Source organism: Eurypyga helias, unplaced genomic scaffold (assembly GCF_000690775.1).
Source record: "Eurypyga helias isolate BGI_N326 unplaced genomic scaffold, ASM69077v1 scaffold32727, whole genome shotgun sequence".
Classification (NCBI taxonomy): domain Eukaryota; kingdom Metazoa; phylum Chordata; class Aves; order Eurypygiformes; family Eurypygidae; genus Eurypyga; species Eurypyga helias.
The window spans coordinates 10,261-36,258 of NW_010260563.1; the positions used below are offsets into that span (position 1 = coordinate 10,261).

The window sequence follows — 25,998 nt, forward strand, 5'->3', positions numbered from 1 at the left end:
CAGAATCCCCTCCCTCGACCTGCTGGCCACACTTCTCTGGATACAGCCCAGGATACAGTTGGCTTTCTGGGCTGCCAGCGCACACTGCCAGCTCATGTTCAGCTTTTCGCCCACCACTGCCCCCAAGTCTTGCTCCTCAGGGCTGCTCCATCAGAGAGCTTAGAGTCCAATGGAAAGGCAAGTATGTAACTGAGTATGTACTGAGTAACTGAGAGTTACTCAGTAATCAGACCATGGAAAAACACATATCTGTCTAGTGTGGGACAAGCTACAGTTCCCCACAGGAGTAGCACTTGCTGCCGGAATGGAGTGTTTACCTTCCGTCTTTAAGCAAACATCTCTGAGTTTGCAGGAGGATTGCCCTCTACACGAGGAGCTGCTACCACTGCGCAATCACAAGAGGCTTCTTTACAGCTCCTGATTGTTGTCAACATAGTTTTTAAACATTTTATATATTAAAATTACAGTTGGAAAAAATACTAAGTGAAAAGAAAATACCTTTTTTAATATTATTTATACTGTATTCTCTTCCTGGTTTTGAAGTTATCTAGCTATCCCTGGAGCAAGTTTAATACAAAAGAATACAAAGATCATAAGTGACTACTTCTGCTGTAGCAAGCTAAGTGACATCCCTTGTTTCAGCAACACCGTCTTCTTTGCTCACACACAGAATTTCTTTTCCTCTTGTGAGGCTCATGCTTTTTGGGATAATATTTCGCAGCACTTACCTTTATCACATGTGCCATTAATTGCTTTTCTTTTACATTTTATCTGAAAATATATAGGTCTGATTGTGCAAGCTAATACATTTTAAGACCATTCATCTAACTTTTTTTTTTTGTTTTTAGTGTAAGCGGTTTATATTTGAGACAAACCAGCTATATACAAAACACCAATGAGAGTCACTGAAAAACATGCATGGCTATTTTCTGTATACCCTATTCATCAGAAGAGCCCACAGCCAGTGTTTGGTGTTCTCTTCTCTTACCAGCTAATTGATGTGAAAACAGAGTCTCTACTGGCAATTTTACTATTTCAGGCTGTATTCCACACTGAAATTGCAGCCATGTGAGACAGTTCCGCAGACTATCACGAGTCTGCTTTATTTAGCAATTGAATTTGTGTCGAGTACTGTAATTTACTGTAATTTTTCTTGCACGTGTCAGCATTTGGAAGAGCCCTTTGAATCCGCAGTTCTGACACTAGTGGGCTCCCAGTATTTACCTTCTTCCCATCAGCAAGCAACAGGAAGAGTGAGTCATCAAAGAGGTGGAATATTTTCCCTTTAAAAGCAAGTATTTTTTTTATCTGTAGATTTTGCATATTGCCTGCTGCCAAATTGGGCAAGCTGCTCTTTTCTCTGTAACCCCTCGCTATGCCTTCCCACCACCTACTCCACAACATCCTGGAGGTGGTGTAAGCAAGGAAATTGACTTTGCCAAAAATTTTCCTCATGATTTACATCTCAGAGAAGTGCTCATCACCAAGTCAGGAATATAATAGTGGTAGCGTAAGGGGGGTAGCAGGAACACGTGGAAAGAATAAGACAAGGAGTACAGTGTCCTCCTCCTCAGTGGCATTAGACTGGCTCAGCCATGTCCTAAAACTGCACTCTTAATTCCCTGGTAAAATCAAATGCAAGAAAGAAGCAGTAGGTGAGGTTCAGGGTTTACCTATCCTAGTGTCAAATTCTCCAGGATGAAGAATCTTTAGCATGAAGAATTTTATAAAGATTGGAGGTAAACTTCAGCATCACTTACATTTTTTAAGGATTACCTTTACTTTTCTTGCTATATTAGACTATTCCTCTGTCCATTTAATTCTGCAGACTACTATATTTAGTATTTACTTTGCAGTGGTTTTATCATGATAAATGGAACAAGTGCAGGCTACCCATCTAAATACCATTACTATAGGTTTTTTAATTAGATTTTTTATGCTAATAAGGAATAAAATAGATGGATCAAGAAACTCATCTGAGCCACAAAGAGATCTGGGTTTTAGCAGTGAGGATGGCTGATCACTGCTTAAATTTTTATGTGGGAATTAAGTGTCTGATTCACAGCCATCACAGAGCAGGCCTTGTCAGAAAAGGCCTCCCATTATTCTGAAACCCTGATTTTTTGTTACGTGGAAGTTTATGAAGAAGTTGCAGAACTTTCTAGCACATACAGGGTTTCTCACAGTAAAAACAAAAATAAACAGTGGGTCTGCCCTGCTTAAGAACACACAAAATTACATCAAAAAAAGTCGTCTTCTTTCTCTGCTCTCTGAGAACAAATCCTGAGAATTCCAGCTTGAACCACAAATCAACGTTTAAAGAGAGTTCCACAGGAATACTTTGCTACTCCCAGACAAAGTGGCATTTTCCTTGAAACCTACACAGGGATTGTGTAGGTAAAGCTAAAAGACACCAAATACCTGAGTTTATTCTTTTAATGCAGATCCCTATCCTTCTGTCTCCTTCACATGGGAGAATGTATCACTCATCTTTAGGGCACCAAAATCATGGATCGTTGGAGACATGCTACATTAGGAAAGGCTCAAAATAAGTTTTTCTATGCAGATGTCTCTAGAGGCCTACAGCTCTTTGCAAATATCACATACTGTATTTTAAGGTAGATGCCATTTTAGTGAGGCTTCCTGAAAGTAAAACATGCCTGAAGTTGATGACAGAAAGAAAATAGTTAAAGTTCTTTAGGGTTTTATAACTAATTGGCTCTTATCTGATAGTCTTTTTTGCAGCAAATTAACACATTAGGATAAAGCCTAGCAAAAATGTGCTCGTCTTTTGCTGTCAGTACTTGCCAATGGGGCTGTTAATGGGGAGAAAGATCAAATTTCCAAAATAACTGCCACTTAAGGGGAGATATATCTTCCAAAGAAGAGAATAGTGTTGGTTGGATTGTGTCTGATGAAGAAGAGGAATGGATGGTCAGCTTTGAACTCATAAGAAACTGGGCTACACAGAGGCACTGGAAAAAGCCCCATGGCACCAACTGCTTCAGTGCCCTCCTCACTGACTTCCACGAAGGACTTCTGGATGGCCTTGGACACAACCAAACCATCTTTCCTAGAGATTCCCGACAGATCAGCTTTTCCCCAGTCAAAAACATTCATCAAGCCCATCTCCTGGAGGGTTTTGTTGAGAAGATAACTTTCCTCCATCTTGAACTGCGGCAGGTACACCTTCACTTTCAAATGTTGCATCCTGGCCGAGCTGGTCCATCCTGCTAGTTTTTCATATGTGAGGGTGCATTCAAGCTGTAAGACGGTATCGATAATAATGATAATGAACAAAAAGAAAAGATAATAAGGTTCAGTTTTTCCCACTTGTCTCCTGACCACACTGGAGCAAATGTTAAAATATTGCTCTGTTTGCAGCCCTTATGCACGCTACTACAGAGAAAAGGAAGCGTTACCTGTTCTAGGCCAGTAAAGTCCTCACAGACAACTTCAGGAAGAAGAATGAACATGCTCAGTTCATTATTAAAGTACGGGAGCTCTATCACTTTCATTTTCAGTTCCTCTATGATGGCCATGTTAAAATAACCTTCTTGAAACATCATCTGCACTGTCCTCTTCTCATTCTGGAATGCATGAAACATTAAACAGAATATACAGAGATTATCACCCTGGTTTTAGTCAGCTTCAGTATTAGAGTTCAGTCCAGACACATTTACAGGGGTCATGGGTTTAATGTACCTGTAGCATTATGCGTTCCTCTCTCTTAACTGTAGCTCCAATGAAGTTATCTATTTTAGAGGCATAAAACCTATTTTTCCATTTCTACTTGTTCTCACAAACCCCGCATTATGTCCTTTTTTCTGGAATGTCAGATGAGGACACCGCTGCATCTGATGCAACCATGAATCTAAATTCTTCATGAATAATGTATGCGTTCACCTGACATATTTTCTCATTAGCTCATGTTTTCCTGAAAACAAACACTGTTCTGTCAGTAAATGGTATCAGAGGAACAGAATCCTCAAGTTCAGTCCCAAAGCAGACTGTGTTTGAAAAAGCATCCTTAGTTGCAAAATCCCCAACAAAGTTCAAGCCTGTGCTCAGTGATTTAGACCCAACCAGGAGCTCAGCTGCACGAGACCCACTTCTGATGCGAACTGATAGAAACAGTTACATATTTGGTTATCAAACTGGGGAGAAGATGTAGCTTTCTATTGTTCCAACTGAAGACCAGCGTTTTCTCATGGGATGACATAGAGGAGGAAAGCTCCCATCTGTTGTTACAGGAGACAGACATCTGATTTCCATCTCCCACCTGTTCCAGTTCCTGCCCATACTGTACCTTGTTCAGTTGGAAATATGCTTCCTTAGTGTCTTCTTTCTTAAATTCTACTGCCCACTTTCCTTTAAAATATATAGCATTGACCAGGACAAGTACAGTAGAGGGATCAATAAACCCAGCAGCAAATAGGTCTTTGATTTTACCTTTAAAAATAATAAATTGAAAAGAATTATTCCTTTGTTCGGGCAATCAGCTGCATTTGACTATTAATAATTATTTCTGTAAATTTGAGAAGTAGTATAATGCTGTAAGACAAATAACAAAAAGTTTATTACAGCTTTTTAAGCCAGGAACTCAAGGCATTTTTGCGATTCTTCCTTCGTTTATTTCCTAGTGAGCAAAAAAGTGCATTAAGTGTTTAATATATAAAAATCTTGCTACCTTTGGAAAAAGGAAAGGTGGAAGCTGAAGTTCAGACATGATATTCCTAACTGGTTCAGTTGAAATTCAAGCAACCTGCACATTTTTTTCTTTACCTTTTGTCTCATTTTCCACCCAGAAGTTAATCTTCTCTCTGGCTTCTTCTTCAGTGTATTTAAAATCGACTGGTTCCAGTTCTGCTCGATAGAATTTCTTTGTGGAATCCAAGTATTGCTGGAAGGTACAAATGACAGAAGTTTATCACAATGTGATGTTTTTTATAAGATGGATAATTTCATGGCTTCAAGATAATTCCATGTAGTAGACCAGCAAGAAGGGAATGAATAAAAAAGGCATATATTAAAAATTCCTTGAAATAACCCAAGCATTCAGTTTTTAGAGAGAAACGATTTATAAAAAACATATTTGGAAATATATTTTTCTGTATTTTCAAGCTGTACCAAGCAGCAGAAATGTCTCAGCACAGGAAACAACATCTAAGAACAAAACCTGGCCTTTCTTTAAGCTTATGTATCATTGCTATGTTGCCTGTCTTCCCCCAACCACCAAATGAAGAAGGTTACCTTATTTCGAACAAATAACAGGGATCAGAGAGTCCCATATTTGCAGACTGAAGGAAAGGTGGAAGAGTGAGTACAATAATTCTATTACTGGGTGAGGAAAACTGTCTTCTGCTGGTCACAGAGCTTTGTTCCCTGGATAGAAATGGCGCAGCAAGTGCCAGCTCTGTTAGACACTGGGGTATATTGACAGTGATTAAAGCTAGCACATTTCTGGAATGCCCAGAGCGAGCTGTTACCGTGGATCTGTTCCTTTATATAAATGCTTTCAAGTCGCAGATTCACAGTGCTCTGCTGTTCCCCGTGTCTAACCACGGAGCCATTGGGATGGAAAGGCTTCCTGACAGCAAGAGCTGTGGGGTGCAGTCATTTGGCAGCACACCCTGACCGTGCCATTGAGTTTCATTTCCCTTTGTTCTTTATGATGGAAGAAATGCTGCTGAGCTTGTAACTCCCAATTCAGATGGACACCACAGCCACTTACCTGGAAGAACGGATAAGTAATTTCTCCAAAGAGCCTGTTGGCAATGGTGAGAGAGCAGCCTGGTCTGGGTTCACTGACCGCAGCCAGCAGGGCCTGGAACTGGGAATGGACTCCTTCAGCTTCTTCACACTTCAAATGGGAAAGCAGAAGCTTCATGGTAGACTTGAGCTTTCCTATGCAAAGCTGGACCCAAGGGGGAATTGCAATCTCTCTCTGTATGAGGAGCCTGACTCCACCCAGTTGATGTGAGCATTGGAATAAATGCATCGAGACACCACCTCCAAATCCTCCAGTACCAGAATTGCAAAATGATTTCCCTTCAGGCCTGCACTACCCCACCTCCAAATCCCACTGTAACCAGCAGTGATGTCTCTGTGCATGCTGAGCAATAATATGCTGGCTCAGAGCCTGGGAGGGAGGAACAAGCTCCGAGGTGTGTTTGGCATGCCCAGTAGCCCTTAAATTGCAGGAGGCAACTTAAACACTTACCATGTTTTTAGATTGGTACTGACATTTTGGTTAGAAACCTGTCATAACAAGGCTTTGCTGTTGAAATGTGTGATCTTGCAAGGCCCCTTAAATAACTAATAAAAGAACAGTAATAAGCAGGTTTGCAAATCTAGACAGAGGCTGCTCAGCCCTGACGTGCTTTCTGATTAACTGATGGTTTGCAAGGGCTGACAAACCGGCACCTGTTACTTCATCCTAGAGCTGCAAGGGTGTCTTACCTTCTCAGGAGCGTATCTATTTCCCTGGCTTGTACTGCTCAAAACTTCACTGAAATGAAATACCTGCAATGTAAATGTTGGGTGAATGCAGCTGAGTGACACTGAAACAGCGCATTGCAAGCCTATCCCAAAACGCAGCCAGACACACTCAATGGGGAAAGTTGTGTTTGTCCTTTATCATCAGAACAAGAAGTTTTTGTAGAGGGTGAGCTTATGAAATCATTGAAATATTTCCTCTTAAGAAAGGTGACTTTCAATGTCCAGAGAAGGCAGAAGGCTGTGTTAAAGGGAGACACTACTTCTGAGCCCTGAAGAGTGGAGGGATACCTCCAAAACACTTTCTCTAGCACTGATCTAATCATTGAATGGTCAATTACTCTAATAATGTTTAGTCTGAAAACGCTTGGTATTAGGAATATCATAAGAGAGGGTGTTTTTAAAGGTCTGTGTGCATCACTCCTTTGGATGCTTAGGGACAATATCAGATGGTACTGTCAGCAGCCTCTTGGCTCATATCTTGCCACCGTCCCCTTCTCAGAGCAAAGGAAACCCACCTTCTCTATCTGCTTGAGTGTGCTCCCCCTGGCTCCAAGGACAACCATCCCAAAGGCAGCTGAGAGACTTAGTGGGGAGAAGAAGATGTTTTCATTTCTTTTTCTTTTGCTCAGCTCTCTGAAAAAGTCAAGACAGAACTTGGCATTGGCCGCGCTGAGAGAGCACATTGTGGCACTGCAGTTGCCTGCAACAAGGAAAACAAAGTTTTAGGCTTCTCATCCTTACACCTGCTAAGCTGAGATGCCTTGGTAGAGCACGGGAGAGTTTTCTGCAGCAGCACGGCTGAATTGTTCAGCACTTTATGGAAGGTTTCTGATTCGTCACATCTGGGATTTCACAGTGAACTTCAGATTGAAACCACTCATCTGAAAGCCATCACCCTGAGTGTCAGGAGAATCACATTTTCAGAAACAGTATTCTGAGTTCAGCTGTTTCGCCGGCTTAGGCAATAGCTATGGCTTTGTAACTTGGACCTAACCCTGTCCTAACCACAGTGCCAGCTCACCTTAGGTCCTGGTCTTTCTTGCCTCGAGACCTCTGGGCATAGCGCTTATTAATTACACCCCTTGATCATACCTCACTTGGTGTGTCTCTAAAAACTTTGTGTATATTAATCAGCTGTGCCTCACATACTGAAGACTGAACTTCTGATGGGCTCACGTAGCAAGATTTTCAAGATTTGCAGCTTTAACACTTTTCTCAGATACCATATTTTGGTTATGATCACAATGATTGTAACAGATGATCTTGAACGTTCTGCAAAACTCTTCACATCTTCCACCTAGTTCCTTCCTTATGAAAGCCTTTTCCCAGTGTCTTCATCCAGTAAAGCGATGTAGAGGCATCTGATCCCTTAGAAAGTTCAGTATTTTAAGGTTTCCAGCTATTCTAAGTCCCTTTTCTTTTGATTCCTACTGAGTCTGAATAACCTTCTCCCCACATGTGAGACACCTTTCCCCCATTACACAAGAAGAATTAAATTATGCATATAAATACCTAAAATACAGAATGACATAGAAAGATTATGTTCTCATAAATTACCAACCTGGATCATTCAGAAGTGGGAAAAGGTTTGGGTTTAATCTTCTTTAGAAGCACACCTGGTAAAGCCATTGTACAAGTTAATCACATCTTCATCAACATTTTCATGTAATCCAAAACATTGCACAGCATCTTGAAAATATTATCACTTCCTCAAAATTTGGCATGTACAGCATATATGTGCTGAGCAGATAGGTACCTCACTAATGCACATATCGATCTTTAGACATTTCATGTTTATGTCATCTGTAAAGGTTAGAATTAAAGGTCAGGGAGATACTAACCTTCTCCTCAGGACTGATGGTGTCAACTGGGCTGCTGAGCTTGATGACAGGGCTACTGGAGCAATGGGATATAAAGTCATTGCCACTCCCAGTGGCAGCATAATTTTCATTCATGATGAATCACATGCCTGTCTGTTGCAAGCAGTTAGTATAATTAGGGGACCTTTTGTGGAATCTTGAATTTTTCCTTATCCCCAGGAATTTAGAAAGAAGTCAGAATTGCAAATGCATACTGAGATTTTTAAAAAAAAAAAAAAAATCCAGGCAATTATAAAAAAGAGGAGTTTTCAGCAGTTTTACCTGTAAAAAAATAAATGCTACAAAATTTGATGTGTGTTGCTGTCAGAATTAGCACTACCAAATGCAAACTCATATGCTTTTGTAATAGAAATTAATTATTACAGCCTCTACCGGTGGCACAGTAGCAGAAGAAAGAAAAATGTACAATATAAGAGAACCCATTTGGCCAATTGTGACATGAGTCAGTGGTTCCAGAGGGGAGGTAGGGCAATTCCCTTTTCCTGCTCCAGTTGTGTGCTGCTCAATACTTCTTTCTTAAAGATCCCTTCCAGGGAGTTTTCCCTGCCTGTTCTGGTAGGGGACTTTTTACAAGCTTTGAGGGGACTTTTTACAAGGGCCTGTAGTGACAGGACAGGGGGTAACAGGTTTAAATTGAAAGCAAGGAGGTTTAGATTAGATATCAGGAAGAAATCCTTCACGGAGAGGGTGGTGAGGCACTGGAACAGGTTGCCCAGAGAAGCTGTGGATGCCCCATCCCTGGCTGTCTTCAAGGCCAGGCTGGATGAGGCTTTGAGCAACCTGGTCTAGTGGAAGGTGTCCCTGCCCATGGCAGGGGGGTTGGAACTAGATGGTCTTTAAGGTCCCTTCCAACCCAAACCATTCTGTGATGCTATGATTCTCTTCTTCATCTGGAAATTCTGTCCTTAGAGGAGAATAGGGATTTAGCCATCTCTTCCAGAGTTTGTTGCATATCCAACCTCTTGGACAAACAGTATCTTGCTTTTGATTGCATGACACCCTAGAAGAGCATGCACAGTACCCACACAACACGACGGTGCCGAGCGGGTACACTGGGTACGCTACACTCACAACACGACCGTGCTGAGCGGGTACATTGGGTACGCTGCCACTGAGCACTCTGCAGTTGTTGCAGTGACGCGGCACATGTTGTGTGCCTTCATATCAACCTCACAGCATGTGCAGACTAAGCCTGCTACACCTGGGGTGCTACACTAACATTGCAGTTAGGGGCCCCCATGCATCATCTGCACTTCCTTAGGTTTTCCTGTTGGAAATATGAGAGCCCTGTTCCTCTCCCGGGCATTCAAATGATATTTCTCCTGTAAGCAGGGAAGGTATTTGTGGCACAAAGGGCAAAACATAGAGAAGCTATACCTGTCCACATAGTCTTCTTTCAAAACCTTGCATTCTGCAGGTGTGTTTACAGGGAAGCTGGGCGAGTTTTGTCCAGATAGGCTTTCCACAGGCCACTGATGGGCCAGCTAAGTTTAGCCCAGGACTTCTCATTACTCCTCATTTTTATCAGTGACTGATGAAGTCTGTTCCTTGCCTTATATTGCTTCAGCAAGGCATAGGGAGCAGGGTCAGAGCAACCTAATAGTAAGAAGTAGTATGCTTTTGGGGCTATTTTGCTGGAAAAAAAAAATTCTTTCTTCACATTGAGGCACTGGAACATGTTTCCCAGAGAAGCTGTGGATGCCCCATCCCTGGATGTCTTCAAGGCCAGGCTGGATGAGGCTTTGAGCAACTTGGTCTAGTGGAAGGTGTCCCTGCCCATGGCAAGGGGGTTGGAACTAGGTGATCTTTAAGGTCCCTTCCAACCCAAACCATTCTGTGATTCTGTGATTTAGGTTGATATGGTGTGTGGGTGAGCAAGTATTTGCATGACTTATAACACTGTTTTGTAAGAAGTACTTTGTTATCACTACTAACATATACTTACATGTCAACCCAATCACATAATAGGCTTCTCTGGTATTTAGGAAGCTCTGAAGGCAGTTTCACATCAGTCATAAGATACTCATGAGTTTGTTTCTTTTCTGATTTGAATTTTCTCATATCTTTCCTTGGAGAAAATAGAAATTAAAAATGTGCTGTTCTTTCAAGCCTTGAGAAGAGGGTTAGACCTGCACAGATTCTGCCTGAAGGGAAGAAAGCTGTGGAGTCTAGTGTTGCTTGCTTAATGCTGGGGCAAGAAAACTTCCCAAAAAAGTCATTGTTTCACTTTCCTGGATCCTGCTGAGGAAGTGTCTGCTCTCCACAAAGCCACTTCAAAACCCAGCTGCTGAGCCTGCTCCTCATCTTGCTGCCTAAAGGAAACTGCCGAGCAGAGCCGGGCGGATGCGTTTCCCTTTCCTGCAGTGTGGGGCTTTTCTCTGCATTCTTAGTTTCAGCACTAGGCATAGCACAGTTGGAGGAAAAATGTTGTGGAAAGTAACAGCAGAAAGTGTGCAATTTGGAGCAGCAAGATGCAACAACTCTTAGAGGAGCATCCAGTCATCTCCCAGAACAGAAGAAGGGGGATGGTTTTCAAGCAGCAAGACGCAAGGTATTTCTCTTTCAGGAATACTGACAATTTTGAATCTAAATTAATATAATGAATGGAAAATTGCAATCCTGGAGCACAGCAAATTGTGTTCTTTAGGCACAGGTTTGTGGGCCACAGCTCCCCTTAAAATTCATTCTTCTGTATATGAATCTGTCAAAGTAGAGTTCAAGTTATCTAATGTGTTAGCTGAAAAACTATACTCTTAGCCCTGCATAAGCTTACTGATACATCTAAACTCGTCTTCACTGTCTTAAATAAACAGGTTTCTTCGTTGCTATTTCTCTATTTCTTTAGGTACTTCCGTTCATACTAGATTCTGAATTATCCCGAAGATTAGCTGTCGCTCCATTGCTCCATTTGGTGGATGTTTGTTTCACATGGATCATTTTCTGCCAGTGGTCAAGTTATAGCTAAAGAAGTAGCTGGACTGGCATTAATTCCTAGGAAAGAAGATTTTCTGCTGCTCTCCTAGCCTCTTCCTTTGACATTTTCTGCTCTTGCAGGTTAGTATAATGCAGGCTGGAGAGTGGCTTAGACAGGCATAACTCTCTAATGGCAAACACTGTAGTTTTTCTTCAAGTAGATTAAAGGATCTCCTTCATTGTAGGTTCTGAGGAGACTCAGTAGGCAAACACCTGCTGGGAAAAACAACAGTGATAGGTCATCCTGCCTTTGGGCAGGGAGTTGGACTGCAGTACCTCTGTCAGCCCTGTGACTCCCTTCTTGCTTTTGGAATAATGCAAAGGTTCATTACTGGCTAGAGGAAAATGAAGAGGATTGAAGATAGTCATTGTAGTCTCAGAATCAGGAGACTCTCCTTATTCCTTTCCAAGGGTAAGCCTCTTGACAGGACAGGTTAAATAACAGGAGGACTTTTTTTAAATGCTACAGAGAAGTAGTTGCTGAGATGTGTTGTGTGGAAAGATGTAAAAGTACAAAAGAAGTGGCAGATTTTGTTTCAGTTAATTGAACTATTCTGGAGAGAATGCAGGTTCCAAAGACAGCCCTTTTACTGGTGGTCACATTCTTGTCATGTTAAAGTTGTTTTCAGGTACAGATCACAGACTGAGATTCTTCCTACCCTGAATGTTTCCCACATTTAGATAAGACTGAAAATAGAATCACAGAATCTTTTAGGTTGGAAAAGACCTGTAAGTTCACCAAGTCCAACCGTTAGCCTAACACTGCCAAGTCCACCACTAACCATGTCCATAAGCACTGCATCCACATGTGTCCTAAATACCTCCAGGGATGGGACTCCACCACTTCCCTGGGCAGCCCTTTCCAGTTCCTGAAAACCCTTTGAGTGAAGAAATTTTTCCTAATATCCAATCTAAACCTCCCCTGGCTCAACATGAGGCCATTTCCTCTCATCCTATCACTTCTCAGTTGGGAGACCAACCCCCACCTCACTACAGCCTCCCTTTCAGGTAGCTGTAGAGAGCGATAAGGTCTCCCCTGAGCCTCCTCTTCTCCAGGCTAAAAAACCACGATTCCCTCAGCTGCTCCTCACAGGACTTGTGCTCCAGACCCTTCCCCAGCTCTGTTGCCCTTCTCTAGACATGCTCCAGCACCTCAATGTCCTTCTGGCAGTGAGGGTCCCAAAAGGGAACACAGGATTTGAAGTGTGGCCTCACCATGGGGTTGTTGTGACCTGAGTGTAGGACTCAGCACTTGGCCTTATTGAACCTTATACAATTGGCCTCGGCCCATCTATCCAGCCTGTCCTGATGCCTCTGCAGAGCCTTCCTACCCTCGGGCAGATCAACACTCCCGTCCAGCTTGGTGTTGCCTATGAATTTATCGAGGGTGCACTCGATCACCTCATCCAGATCATTGATAAAGATATTAAACAGAACTGGACCCAGTATTCAGCTCTGTGGAACACCACTTGTGACCGGCCGCCAACTGGATTTAACTCCATTCACCACAACAACTTGGGCCTGGCCATCCAGCCAGTGTTTTACCCAGCAAAGAGTACGCCTGTCCAGGCCATAAGCAGCCAGTTTCTCCTGGAGAATGGTGTGCAAAACAGTGTCAAAGGCTTTACTAAAATCTAAGTAGACAACATCCACAGCCTTTCCCTCGTCCACTAAGCCATAGAAGGAGATCAGGTTAGTCAAGCAGGACCTGCCTTTCATAACCCATGCTGACTGGGCCTGATCACCTGGTTGTCGTGTACATGCCATGTGATGGCCCTCAAGATGATCTGCTCCATAACCTTCCCCAGTACCGAGGTCACCTTAACAGGCCGGTATTTCCCTGGATCCTCCTTCTAGACTTGTTCTGTAGATGGGCATCACATTTGCTAACTTAATAGTGCCACATCCTTAGGGACAAGTTGTGTTCAGCAGTGTTTACCTGTTTGCAGTCATTGTGGCTGAAGGTTTCAAACTTTTGCTTCCCTTAGAAGAGACATTTCTATCAGTGTTTCTTATGGCCTCAGAGCTGGGGCCAAGGGAAGGAAGTCTTCTGTATGTAAGTCATAAAATGCAAAGAGTTCTGATGACATGGATGGGATAAGCATAGGAAGGCCAAAACAAGGAACAAGAGATACACTTGGTGATGCCAATCAGCAGAACACAATTTCACAGCAAGAAGCAACAGCTCACTCTGTACAGAACAGGACACCAGCATATCCCTTGTGATTATTCTTTGCTGCAAGTGGACACACTGCAGAAGCCTGGATGGCTACAGTTCCCCCTTGGCTTTTTCTCACAGTTGTCAGCCATTTGCTCCCCTTGCTGTCTGCAGGGAAGCAGATTCTTGTTGAGGCTGATCTCAAGCTTGACGGCAAAGGCTCTTGTCCCTTTCATCTGACAAAATGCAAATTCTGCTACCACTCTGACACTGATCAGATGGTAATTACAGGGTACCTGATGTGTCTGAGGTTGGCTGTGAGTAAAGGTACCACTGGATAAGTAGGGTTGCTGAACAGCAGGAACAAAATAAGGACTGCTGTGGTTCTTACAGCAGTAAAGAGGGCCCACCCTATTTGCCAGACACCTGCTAAGTAAGCATCACAAAAAGGAACAAGCCTTATACATCAAATGAGAGCAATTATACTGACAAAGCATCTGTGGTGACCCACAGCAACTTTAGCATGATGGAAAAATACCTCTTGCAGTTCATGAAGAATTGGGAGAGACTTCAGATGTTGCTGATGGTCTCAGTTCATTTGAGAAGCACCACATGAGCAGATTTTGATATTAATTCCTGTGATTTTTGGGCTGTATGAGTCAAGAACCTAGTGAAAAACAAGTGTCACCTTCTAAATTGCACTGCTGAATTAATTACTGAATTTATTGGGAACAGCATGAAGAAATTGGTAAGTGTCAACTTTGCAGAGACTTGGACCACCTCATACTGGTCTTTCAACTTGCCAAGGAAAAGGTGAGTTCAGCACTGTGGTTTTTTTCACCTGAACTTCTTTGTGCACTGGAAATCTTTTCTTGATTGCAATGCATCCCTTCACTCTCCAGGGAGATTTAGACAGGATACAAAACAGCATCCAAAAATTCTTCATCTTTGATTCACTTATCGTATTGGCATCCAAAAAAAGCTCTAGAAGTGCAGCCAGTTCTGCCTGTTGTACCTTCCCTGCTCACACCCTTTCTCACCTGCTCGTGAGCCATGACTAACAGGAAATTACTTTTGTAAGCAGGGATGTCTGCAGGTGTCTTCTTAACTGGCTTCCACAAAGTAAGGGGCTATGGCCAGACAGATAAATATTTCTGCATTATGAGCCTATTTTATAATGCCAGCTGATCCAGGCTTTGTGAACAATCTCATTTATGCTGTCTCTGGATAACATGGCTTTGTGGAAGTTTAAATCGTTTTATAAGCCAAATCTTTTAAAGCTGTGAGATACAGAATGTCCATAAATATTCCTCTTCTAGCTCTACCTCGAGTAGTTAAACATTCATCCATCTCAACATGTAGCTTTTCTTGTCAGCCATCATTGTGGGGTGCAGTGATGAAGACAGTAGAAAACTTCCTTTGCATTTTTTAAAAGGGGCTGGTTTTCTATGTTGATTAACCACTGGAAGATATTATTTTCATGCAATGGAGATGTCGTCTGGGGTTTTCGAAAGTGGAAAAGACATTGATTTGCATTTTGAAGTTCATTCCTACATAGGTAGCGACTGCTTATATTTTTTAACAATGAAATTTAGGCATGAATGAAAATTCTGCTGAGATGAAACATCAGGATTTTGGCATTTCAAACTAGGCAACAGTCAATAGATGATCTTTCAGTGGTCTCTCTGGACATCGGTTCTTGTTTTTTCACCACGGAGGCCCTGATAATCCTTCCACGTGGTCTATTCTGCAGCCTGGAAAATGATGAAAACCCAGAGCACAAATTCAAAATTAAACTTATCTATCATTATTCTGGTGGACTTTGGGGTGCTTCAAGGGACAGAAATGGGGTTTAGGCATCTTTATCCACCCGTGAAAAGGAAATCCCTTGGGTTTTACTATTTAAGCATTTCTCCTTAGAATCCTGAACTTTTGTCCATGTTATTGAGGATGTTGGAGAGCAATGAACTCTTACCACAAACATGTATTGTTTCATAACTGATAAAGGGATAGGTATTTCATATCATCATAGAACAAGTTATCTCTTCAAAGGTTCGGGAGTACCGCAAGAATTTATACAGTGCTAGTTTAAGTGAAATTTGGCAAGGAATTCCCCAACATTTTGGAGAATGCAACTCATTCAACACAGGTTGGTGTTCATTTTCAGATTGTTCTTGGAGCTGAGCTGTAAAGCAGAGTGGACTGTTCAGAAACATTTTGTACCTGAAGAAATGGGAAAGACTTACTGCAAAATCTGCATTCAGCCACTGGCCACAATCTACATGGCATGCAGACTCCTTCCTCTGGGGGTCTGGTACCAAACCACGCAAAACTCAATGGATGGGAGATGGTTTTAGTATAGAAGAAGCCGATAATAAAATCTGTTGTCCATACGGCAAGTGAAGTTTCCAAGAGTAACATGTATGAAAAAGGAATGAAAAATACATTCCCAACAAATCTTGCAATAACTCTGAACAGAAACATTGACCAAATGTCTGCTGTTCTTTGGCAACTCCATGCAGCTATTAATTAGCTTTAATTAGGAACTACAGAAGTGTGTGGCTGGAAGGAGCCTTGAGATTGTGTAGTGCGTCTGCCTAAATCATCCTGACTGTAAAGTAGAACAGTTACCACCAGGCATCTTTGACATATGCTACTGACTAAGTCATGCACATACTTATTAGTCATTTATCCTTCACACAAGATGTAGTGTTTGGGAGTTTCTCCCTGGTCATAAAATGTAAATATTGTAGAGGTAGTCATGACCAAGAACTTATTACTACACTAATCACTCTACCCAAAACACTGTGTCTATTGTTAGCTACAGAGCTACTTCAAGAAATTATGGACTTGGAAACCTGAAACGCCCTTCAGGGCTGCTTAGCCCTGTAGAGCATTGTATAATTTTCACACTTCTGAGGAGAAAGGTATTACTTTTGTCCATCAGACTGGATGTTAAAAGTAATTGTTCTTCCTCATTCCCGTGACCATCTTTGTGGTATGATTTCCATAGCTAGTCAAATTATGCAGTTGCTTGGTAGTCTAATATGTTATTAGCTTAAAAATTAATGTGGGGATGTTCTTGCCAGTCCTTACAATTAGTGAAATCAGATGTATTGTGGTACAGAAGTAGAGTGTGATAGCCAATATGATCCACATACTGTTGGTGCCCAAGTTTCTGAAAACAAACTAGAATTTGCAAATACCCTTCCCAAGCTGCCAAGCCCTGTGAGGAACTGGCAGGCGTACAATTTGAAAACACAAGGTCACATTTTCAGCCAATGTAAACTGATTCAGCTCCAGAGGAGGTATGAAAAGAGAATTTGTTCTCATGGAAAAAAAGGCTTTCCTTCAAGCCACAGAATAATGTGGATGAGCATATGGTATGTTTTCCCCATCCTGCCATGAAATTTGTATTATATATAATTTCATCATTCTGCAATTCAAATTCCTTATCTACATGCTTGGAGTAACAAAGGTCTACAGAACTGCCCTGAAAATGAGCTTTGCTACATCTCTCCCCATTTTTGCTTTCTCTCAGTTGCCCTGGTTTTTACCATTGATAAAGGAGCTGTTCTTATATTATCTAGGAGAAAATTTGACAGCTTCTTCATTTCTGGCCTGCCTGTAGCCCAGATGCATCACCTTGTGAATACCAGATACTTGTATCCCAGCAGTTCCTGGGAAAAGGGAAAGGAACCCACCTTTTCCACCTCTTGGGCTGTCTTGCCTCCAGCACCCAGCTGGACCATGCCCAGAGCAGCTGAGATGCTAAGCAAGGAGAAGAATATATTTTTATTTCTTCTCACTTTGCTCAGCTCTTTGAAGAAGTCCAGGCAGAAGCTGGCACTTGCTGCACCACGTGGTGGTGTGACCAAGACCTACAACAGGAGAACTACATGATCCATCTCACAAACACTGGCATGGTCAGAGCACGCAGTGCGGAGAGAGTTGGAAACACAGTGCCATTCTCAGGAAACAGCACCCCAAGCACCGACTCGCTCCTGGGAGAAGGTTTCAGACCACACTTAGCACATCACAGCAAAATGTACCCCACAACCTGACCCAAATAAGCACCCGTTTAGCTCTTCCCCTGTCTGCTCCAGTTAACTTCTCACTCACTTTCACGCCCTCGATGTTTTTAATCAAAGCTGTACCCTATGTACATATGCTCATGTAGTCAACATCCTGTTTTTCTTGAGAGGACTGCTATATGGTTTAGAAGCATTGGTCAGCCTTCAGACACTCTGCTTCACTGAAGTGTTTTGTCTTAAACCTCTTTTTGGTTTGTATATTGTGTAAAACGTAAAGCACATTATATGGAAGCAAACAACAGAGAGACCAGCAAATTGCATTGCCAAGTCACAGCCAAACAAAAATGTGGAAAGGCCTTCCTCTGCCTCCTGAATTTGAAATAGCAACATCATACACATCTCAGCACTTCTAAGATAGCTGCCTTGCCATTTATCTCCTTTTGCCGTTTAAGGGTGTTACCAAATTCCCTCCTGCTGTTAAGTGAGCTTGTTCACTTGAGCAAAGAATTTGGCTACATATTTCCTACATCTGGGGTTTATCGACACATCCATGAAATGTGGAAGTCAGCCCTGTAGGCAGCAACACCGCTGCCTGCCTTTCTGCATGGCTGCAACACACTTTGCTCCCCTCCAGCTTCTGTTTCCGCTACACTGAGGAAAACTAAGGCTGAGGAATTTACCTTCTTTTGGGAAGAGCTGACTCGAGCAGCTTCTTTGCTGATAGAGGGCAGTCTCCTGCCCCATCTTAAATCGAAACCGATTGCTGTGTCCTTTGGATCCCTGTCCAGTTTATTTCTGAAGAAGGAGCATGCCTGGGGAAATCGAGGGCCAGCAGAGTACCAGGAGAATGACTTTTCACGTCCCACAGCAAAGTGGGAGACACAATCCAGTCTCTTCTGGTTTTCACCCTCTGACACAAGTAGTGAAAGAAGGAAATGTGGGGATTTTCTCTCATCGAGAGGAGGGATCCTGTTGGTGCTGCTGCATCTTGTTATCTTGCCCTTTTTGGGCCTGCCGCATCTTGCTATCTTGCCCTGCGGAACCATCTGAAAGATGTGACAAGCACCTGCAGAAAGCATACAGTAACAGGGAAACAGAAACAAATCAGAAAATGAGAGTCTGATAGGCAGTGTTCAGAGAGGCACCTTTCCCTGACATGTGTCTGATAACCTCTGTCTCGTGGGGAGCTCTGGCGGTCCTGCAGCAGATGACAGAGCTGGGCCTATAACCATAACGTTCTTTTTTCTCTAGCCCAGGCCTTCCAACCTGCAGAAAGCATACAGTAACAGGGAAACAGAAACAAATCAGAAAATGAGAGTCTGATAGGCAGTGTTCAGAGAGGCACCTTTCCCTGACATGTGTCTGATAACCTCTGTCTCGTGGGGAGCTCTGGCGGTCCTGCAGCAGATGACAGAGCTGGGCCTATAACCATAACGTTCTTTTTTCTCTAGCCCAGGCCTTCCAGGAGAGGGGCAATGATCCAGACCGTGCCCCAGCAGCTTCTCTGCCTGGGGGCTAGGTTTATCTGGCACTGCCCATGTGCGGGCAGTTTGTCTGTCTCGGGGATCTTGGCATGTTTTTCTTTCTGTGTCAGCAGGAGCCAGAGAGCGGAGGGAGCACAGGGCAGCCTTCAGCAGCACGTCCCAGCCTGAGTTTTGAGCATCTCCTGGACTGTGGGTCAGGAGATGGCAGGCCTAACCAGGTGCTACAGGACCTGGCCCAGAAGGAATCACAGTTACACAGCTTTGGGAACAGATCCTGGCACCAGGATGTTCCCATATGGCAAGAATTTTAGGGAACATGCTTTTTCCGTTGACTCCATGCAGGAAAAGGGCAAGAGGAGGTGAAGGGAAGGCACCACCAGCCCCACTTAGGAGAGCTCAGTATGGTCAGCACTGCAGGTCCTGTGCAGGGCCGAGCACTGAGCTGGAGCAGCAACTTTGTTCAGACTCATGTTCCTTTGCCCCTCCAAGGCTGGATGTGGATTTTCCTGATGACAACAAAGAGGCCTGGACACTGCAATCAGAGCACTTTCGGATGAGGCGCTCAGCTCTGAATATTCACTGCTGTACTCCAGCTATGGATCTGGTTTCTGAACTCCTAGGTTTAGCCCTTGTTTCAGCAGAACTGTGTGGGGAGCTTGAGGCACAGATGGCTTTGCCTTTAGGCTTGATTGCATGTGGGGCTCATGAGGCTTTTGTTGAGCTCCACAGTCATTCTCAGTCCGCATCTCCAGACGGCTTGCAGAAAACAACAAGACAGCAAAGTGGAGTTGCTCCTGTCTGGGGGCACAGGAGAGAGACACACCAAAGGCTCCTGGGTATGTCTTGAGGATCCTTCGTATTCGTCGTCATTTGTAACAGTGAAATGGGTGCCACACCGCCAAAGCACTTACCAAGTCTCTTGGCCCAGGGTCTCTTGGCCCTGGAGGCTGTTCTGCTTCATAAGCAGCAGTCGCCTTTTAGACAGTGTTTCTCCTGGTGTCTTGAGGTTGGGGGGGGGCGGGGCTGAACACGGTGTTTGTTTTAGGACAACAGGCACTGTGCTCAGCACTGCTCCAGGCAGAGTATTATATTCCTCACAGAATACCGGCAGTTGACTCCAATGCGCAAAGGGCAGCTAAGCCCCCGTACAGACATCACATGATGATTGCATTAATATAATCTGCAAATGCTATTAATAGAATCTGGAAATATGATTTGGGGGACTTTCCCCTGTTATTAAACTCTGGACTGAGAAAGTCTTTCACATCAGTGGACACCCCTCTACCGTTTAGTAAGATAATTTCTCACTCAGCAGGCTGAGGGCTGCGGACAAGACAAGACTGGTCATTGCTGACCAGCGTTGGGACTGCTCTGTGCTGACAGATTGCAGGGGACAGAATGACAGGCAGCAGAGCAGGAGCTTGGAAAAAGAGCTGCTGAGGGCATGAACGGATGCAGAGCTGCAGCAGGCACTGCGAGGCTGCCGGCTGCAACAAGTGCTGTGCCAAAAGCCAGCTGCCTGGCGTGGCATTGCACAAGAAGAGAAGGCATCCATCAGGATAAGCAATGGAGGTCCTTCTGTAGTGCTTTTCCAGCATGTTTAAAATGGTGAGTAAGTGCATGAAAAAGCTGGACCCTGTTTCCAAACTGCATCCGTCAAGTGAGGGAGTCCAAGAGACTGGAAACCAGAACTCACCTACTAGGTGTCCTGGTTATCAGTTGTCAGTTCTAGAGCTCTCCTCTTGTACTATTAAGTTTCATTCATTTCAGTAAGGGCACAACTTCTAAAGGAATGTGGGCTGTCTTCCCACCCAGCCTAATGCCTGACAGTACTTGGTGCATTCTCCTGGGAGATGCAGGCTTTAATTCCAGCGAGGATATAGAACACACTGACGGCAGGCCCTTCACCTTGTGAGCCACATGAATTTCACCACTACAGAAGTTACCTGTCATTTTCACTTTTAAAAATCTGAAGTCACTCTAAGGGCATCTGCAAGGAACCCAATTTGAATAAGTTGCACATGATCTGCTTTGAGCACATTCACTCGATGTTCTCTGGGGACTTGCGCCTCATTCCCCCTCATTCCTGGATTTCAGCATGGGCAAAGCACCCAATTGCTCACATCAGGGCAGTTCAGAGCAAGCAAAGAAAAATGCTAGATGCTAGAGAATTTACAGAAGGTGGAAACAAAATGCCTACAGATTTTGCATACTTCCACATGCATAGGAAAAGAGATATTTTCTTTCAGTTGTCTTTTCGGATGTACATGCTTAAAGCCAGCCTACGTTCTGTTTGGAAGAGCCACATCATTATTTTAGTGTTGCTTCTTCTTTCTGAAGCCATCTATAATTCTGTGCATTAAACATGTTATTCACTGATTTCCCATTACTTATACAAGGAAAAATAGAGTCAGGAAGTGTGACTTCTGAATCTGGTTTTCATAAAGCCTACGAATACTTTGATGTAGTACCCGCTAGAAATTATTATAATTCCATATAGAAAAGGAGCATACTTTACCAAATAAATAAAATGAAGGATTTACTTAGAGACAATTTTTTAACAAATATGGACATTAAAAGTCTACATTATTCTGCTGCCGTTACTGTGTGACTGACTCTACAGCTGCAGTAGAATAGCACCTTGTATAGTGCAGAAGGCATGAAACTTCTTACACTGCCATCAGTCAAGGCTAGTCTTTGATATATGGTAATTTTATATTGTATCAAATATTACATTATTATAGTTAATATTAATTAATTAAAACTGAAAAAAAAAGTTAACCTATTTACAAGCATCATAAATTTGAGATTTTAGAATGTGTGTGTATATTTTGGGTCTAAGACACGATACCCAAGAACTCGCCTGTTTTTTACCCACTCAGATATTTTGTGAAACAACGTGGTTGCTATAAACCAGTTTGACCAGCTGTACATCAGGAACCGACCAGAGTCTGCTGGGGTTAGCCAAATTCAGCTAACCGGTGTGCAAGACACAGAACCAGAGAACGGTGTTTGGGTTGGGGGGGACCTTTAAAGATCGCCCAGTCCAACACGGGGCAGGGCAGCAAATGCATCTGAACCTTTGCAAAGAGGATGCCTACACCCCAGGCGAGCTGCTCACTGTGGGAAGAGGCACTGGACCTCGTTTGCACGGATGCGGATTGGCGGGGAGAGAGGCACTCCCTTCGGCAGTGTTTGTGCTGAGGGGAGAAAAAAACGTAAAAAACCTTGGTTGCACAGACATTTGTTTTTTTCCTTCACAACATTTTTCTTCTTTTCACAGTTCATGAGATTCTGGCAGTAGTAAAACCACATATCAGAAGTGGCCCAGCTGCATTTTTTACGCCGCGCAGGGCTCACCACACATCTTCACAGCTCCCGTGGTCTGGCGGCACAGGAACGGCCCAGCTCAGTGCTTAACAGTGAGTTTTACTGCAAACCTCCCCCTCTCTTTCACCTTCAGGGCTAAGCTCCTTTATTCTTCACTGGTAGCAAGTGCAGATGCACCCCCCTGTTAACCCACAGCGTGATCAGAAACTCCTAACTCAAGGGTGCCCACAAAAGGATATGCTGAGGGCTAGGGACTGTATATTAATTTCTGGGGAAAGACAGGAATAGAGAGGGAAGGGTTTTTTCCCCTGTGGTATTTTGCCACTTCATCACAGTAATCTCCATCCCTGCATTTTCAGAGACATTGTTGATTTCGGAGGTTGCAGTGCTCAGAGCTTCATTCCCCGGGGAATGTAAACACTGTATGATGGCAGCTTTAGGTAACAAAAACATGGCCTAATAGGCAAACTGGGCTGCCAGCCTCCAGAAGGGAAACATGGACACAGCCTGGAGAACTACTGCTGCAGCTGTACTGCGCCTTCATTACACAGTCAAGAGCAGTTCGTCTATTTGACTCTTTTATTGCTCTGCTCCTGTCTGTTCTTGCTCAGTGTTTATTTCACTCATTTCCTAGACCTTCTTGCCCAAAGGGCCCCGAGTAACTTACGGTGCATCGGCTGTGGGGTAACTGTGAATGCAGAACATGAGGGTGCTTTACACTCAGTTATATGGCGAATGGCTAATGGGTTTTTTTCCTTTTCGTGGGCCACAAAGCACATTGCAAACGTTAATTTGTTAAACCTCATGCAGAACCCCTCTGAGGAAGACGTTATGTATGTTAAATCAGCAAATTAGCAGTAATGTCTCCCTATCAGCCAGTGGCAAGTTTTAATTAATCTCCCACAGACTAAAAACCATCCTGGTTTATGTTTAACTGTGATTTCCATGATCTACACTCCCCTTTAGAAATGAACCTTTCTTCATTTCTCAGAATACGGAGATCTGCACCTCAGATTGTTAAGATTTACCTACCATACAGCAGCATGCGAGGAAGAAAACACATTTCTTGGAAGCTCATGGCTACAGTTTTCCACCTCAGTAACTTCAATGGTGTGCTTTAGACCATTTTCCTTCTATTCCTTGAGACTGAAATCACTTGATTTATCCCCATATTAAAGGCAGCCGCCTTTACTATGTAAATAATTAACCCTCTTTAAAAATCTGTGTTTTCGTACCCTGTTCCTGCAGACTCCGTGCATACAAAATTCTCTTTGGAGTCATTTGAGAACTTAGGAAGGGCTTCGTGGTTGTCCAGAGGTGTGTTGGTGCCTCCATCCTTGGAGGTATCCAAAAGCCGTCTAGACATGGTATGGTGCAACTGGCTGGAGGTGTCGCTGCTTGAGCATGGGGAGGTGGACCAGATGACCTCAACTGTTCTGTGAGCTTTTATTTCAAAAATTAATGCAGGAAAAGCCCAATTCAAAGAGGGCCCAAATCCTGCCCTCCTGTATACATAATTACTGTTATAATCAACTCCCTTCCTGGAGTTGTCCATGAGGGCAGAATCCTTATCCATGAGTGAATGTTCCTGCTGTTATTATCATGAAAACTAGTGCTACTAATAAAAACTCACACAAAAAGATCCAGGGCTCATGAAAGCCACATCATTCTTCCAATTGGTAAGACAACACTTTAGATGTAGGCATACCTCTAAATAAATAAATGAAGCCAAAGCTGCCTCTAGCATAAGCTTTTTATATAATGCAGAATGACACAAAGGCAGGTTCAGTACACATCACCAGGGAGAAAGTGGTACAGTTGTCAGTAAATAGATATATTTAGTCGTAAATAAGTATCTCCTACTTGGCAGCTGCTACAGGAAAGCGAATTATCATGGCCAGGTCCCCACTGTGGAAAGGATTTGCCACAGCTACAGAACACAGATAAGGAAAAAAGCATCTCTAAAGCACCTCTTTGCTGACCAGGACCCAGCTGGCCAGGAATCAAAAAACACAAAGCAGGAGCTACGCTGTGTTTACTGTTGGAATCAAAAAATACATAGCAGGGGCTACTCTGTTTTCACTGGCAGTTACTGAAAATTGCTGCAGGCAGTTCTCCTCAGACAGCACCTCTGCAAGCCCAGGAAGGTACTGTGTTATACTACATGGCTGGGCTGTTAAGTGTGCAGGCAGCTCTCCTCAGACAGCACCATGCCAATTCCACCTCTGCAAGCCCAGGAAGGTACTGTGTTATACTACATGGCTGGGCTGTTAAGTGAAGTTAAAGCAAAATTTACTCCAATTTTGGATTCTGGTCAGTATTTGCCATTCAAGGAGCCTAGTGGCAGAGCATCCAGTTGATGTGCTCTCAGCATAACTGCGTTCAGTGATTACTTTGAGATGCAAACTAGCTGTCAAAAGATTAAAAATGCATTGGGAAAAAAATAAATGCTATTTCTGATTTTCATCCAGGTTTCTCTCACAACGTTAAAGAATGGCCCTGATTTTAAGGTGAGCAGAGTTTGCCAAAGAAAAGAATAATATTGGTAGGATTGTGTCTAATAAAGAATAAGAAAGGGTGGTCAGCCATAAACACCTCTGTGAGAGGAAGAGACCTCCTCACAATGACAGCGCCTGTAGCAGCTGCTGCTACAGTGCCCTCTTCATTGACTTCCACATACGTCTTATGGACAACGTTTGACAGCTCCAGAGATTTTGCAAACGACATATCAGAAAGATCAGCTTTTGATTCAGTGAAGATGTCAGTCATCCCCATCTCCTGTAATACCTCATTGAGGTTAAAGGTGCCTTCAAGCTTGAATCGGGGGAGGTATACCTCTACTCTTGTCTCAAACATGTGCTCTGAAGAGGCCCACAGCATTAAGTTTTCATAGGTCATTGTGCTTTCAATCTAAAAGATGGGGAGAAAAGAGCTGCTTAAAATAGGTGGGCAACTTTGAAAAGTTTAGGTCTTTACCCAGCCTTAATTCAGACAACCAGCTTTCAGCCATATTCCTTGATATATCCTGCCTTACCTGCTCCAGCCCACTGGTAGATCCATCAGGCATGTCACCAGGCAGCAGGATGATCATGCTCAGTGACTTCTGAGCATAAGGGAGTTCAAGGACCTGAGCACCCATCTCCTCAATGTAGCCTAATTTAAACATGCCTTTCTGATACATCATCTGGACAGTTGTTTTCTCATTCTGTTTAAAAGAAAATTATAAGGTCACTTAAGCAATACAACCCTTAACTTTTAAACTTATTACAGGTGCAGTGTCAGGAGTCTGAGTTTCAGCAGTAATTGTTGTTAGGCTAAACATTTTTCTTTATTTTGTTGCATCTACAGTGACACACAGAACATCAGCTTTGCCATGCATAAATAAAGGGGATAATTCTCTGGGAGGAAGGGGAGGGGGAACCCAAAAATCAAACCAAAACAAACAACAAACAATCAAACAAAGCAAACAAACCCAAAACAAAAAACTACGCAAAAACCAACCAAACAAATAAACCCCACCATTTCCTTGCAACTGATCAGGTGGTGAAGTTGTTCGTGTTACACTTTCAAATAGGCGGATGCAGGTTGGATTTGCAAGTCCTAACTTGGCCTGGGATAAAGAAGAAATAGCACTGCAA

General features: G+C 43.2%; 2 protein-coding genes across 2 annotated transcripts; both read right to left on the minus strand.

Annotated features, from left to right (window-relative positions):
- Positions 1–2,859: 2,859 nt before the first annotated feature.
- On the minus strand, positions 2,860–7,184 carry LOC104512190 (leukocyte elastase inhibitor A-like). The gene is made up of 6 exons (XM_010155073.1): positions 7,017–7,184; positions 5,735–5,863; positions 4,786–4,903; positions 4,310–4,452; positions 3,423–3,590; positions 2,860–3,264 (listed from the first exon to the last, which is right to left on the minus strand). Exons 1-6 carry the CDS (start codon positions 7,182–7,184, stop codon positions 2,860–2,862), a joined length of 1,131 nt encoding a protein of 376 aa, XP_010153375.1.
- Positions 7,185–24,865: 17,681 nt separating this feature from the next.
- LOC104512188 (serpin B12-like) lies at positions 24,866–25,562 on the minus strand. The gene is made up of 2 exons (XM_010155070.1): positions 25,395–25,562; positions 24,866–25,270 (listed from the first exon to the last, which is right to left on the minus strand). Exons 1-2 carry the CDS (start codon positions 25,542–25,544, stop codon positions 24,866–24,868), a joined length of 555 nt encoding a protein of 184 aa, XP_010153372.1. The 5' UTR covers positions 25,545–25,562.
- Positions 25,563–25,998: the final 436 nt, after the last annotated feature.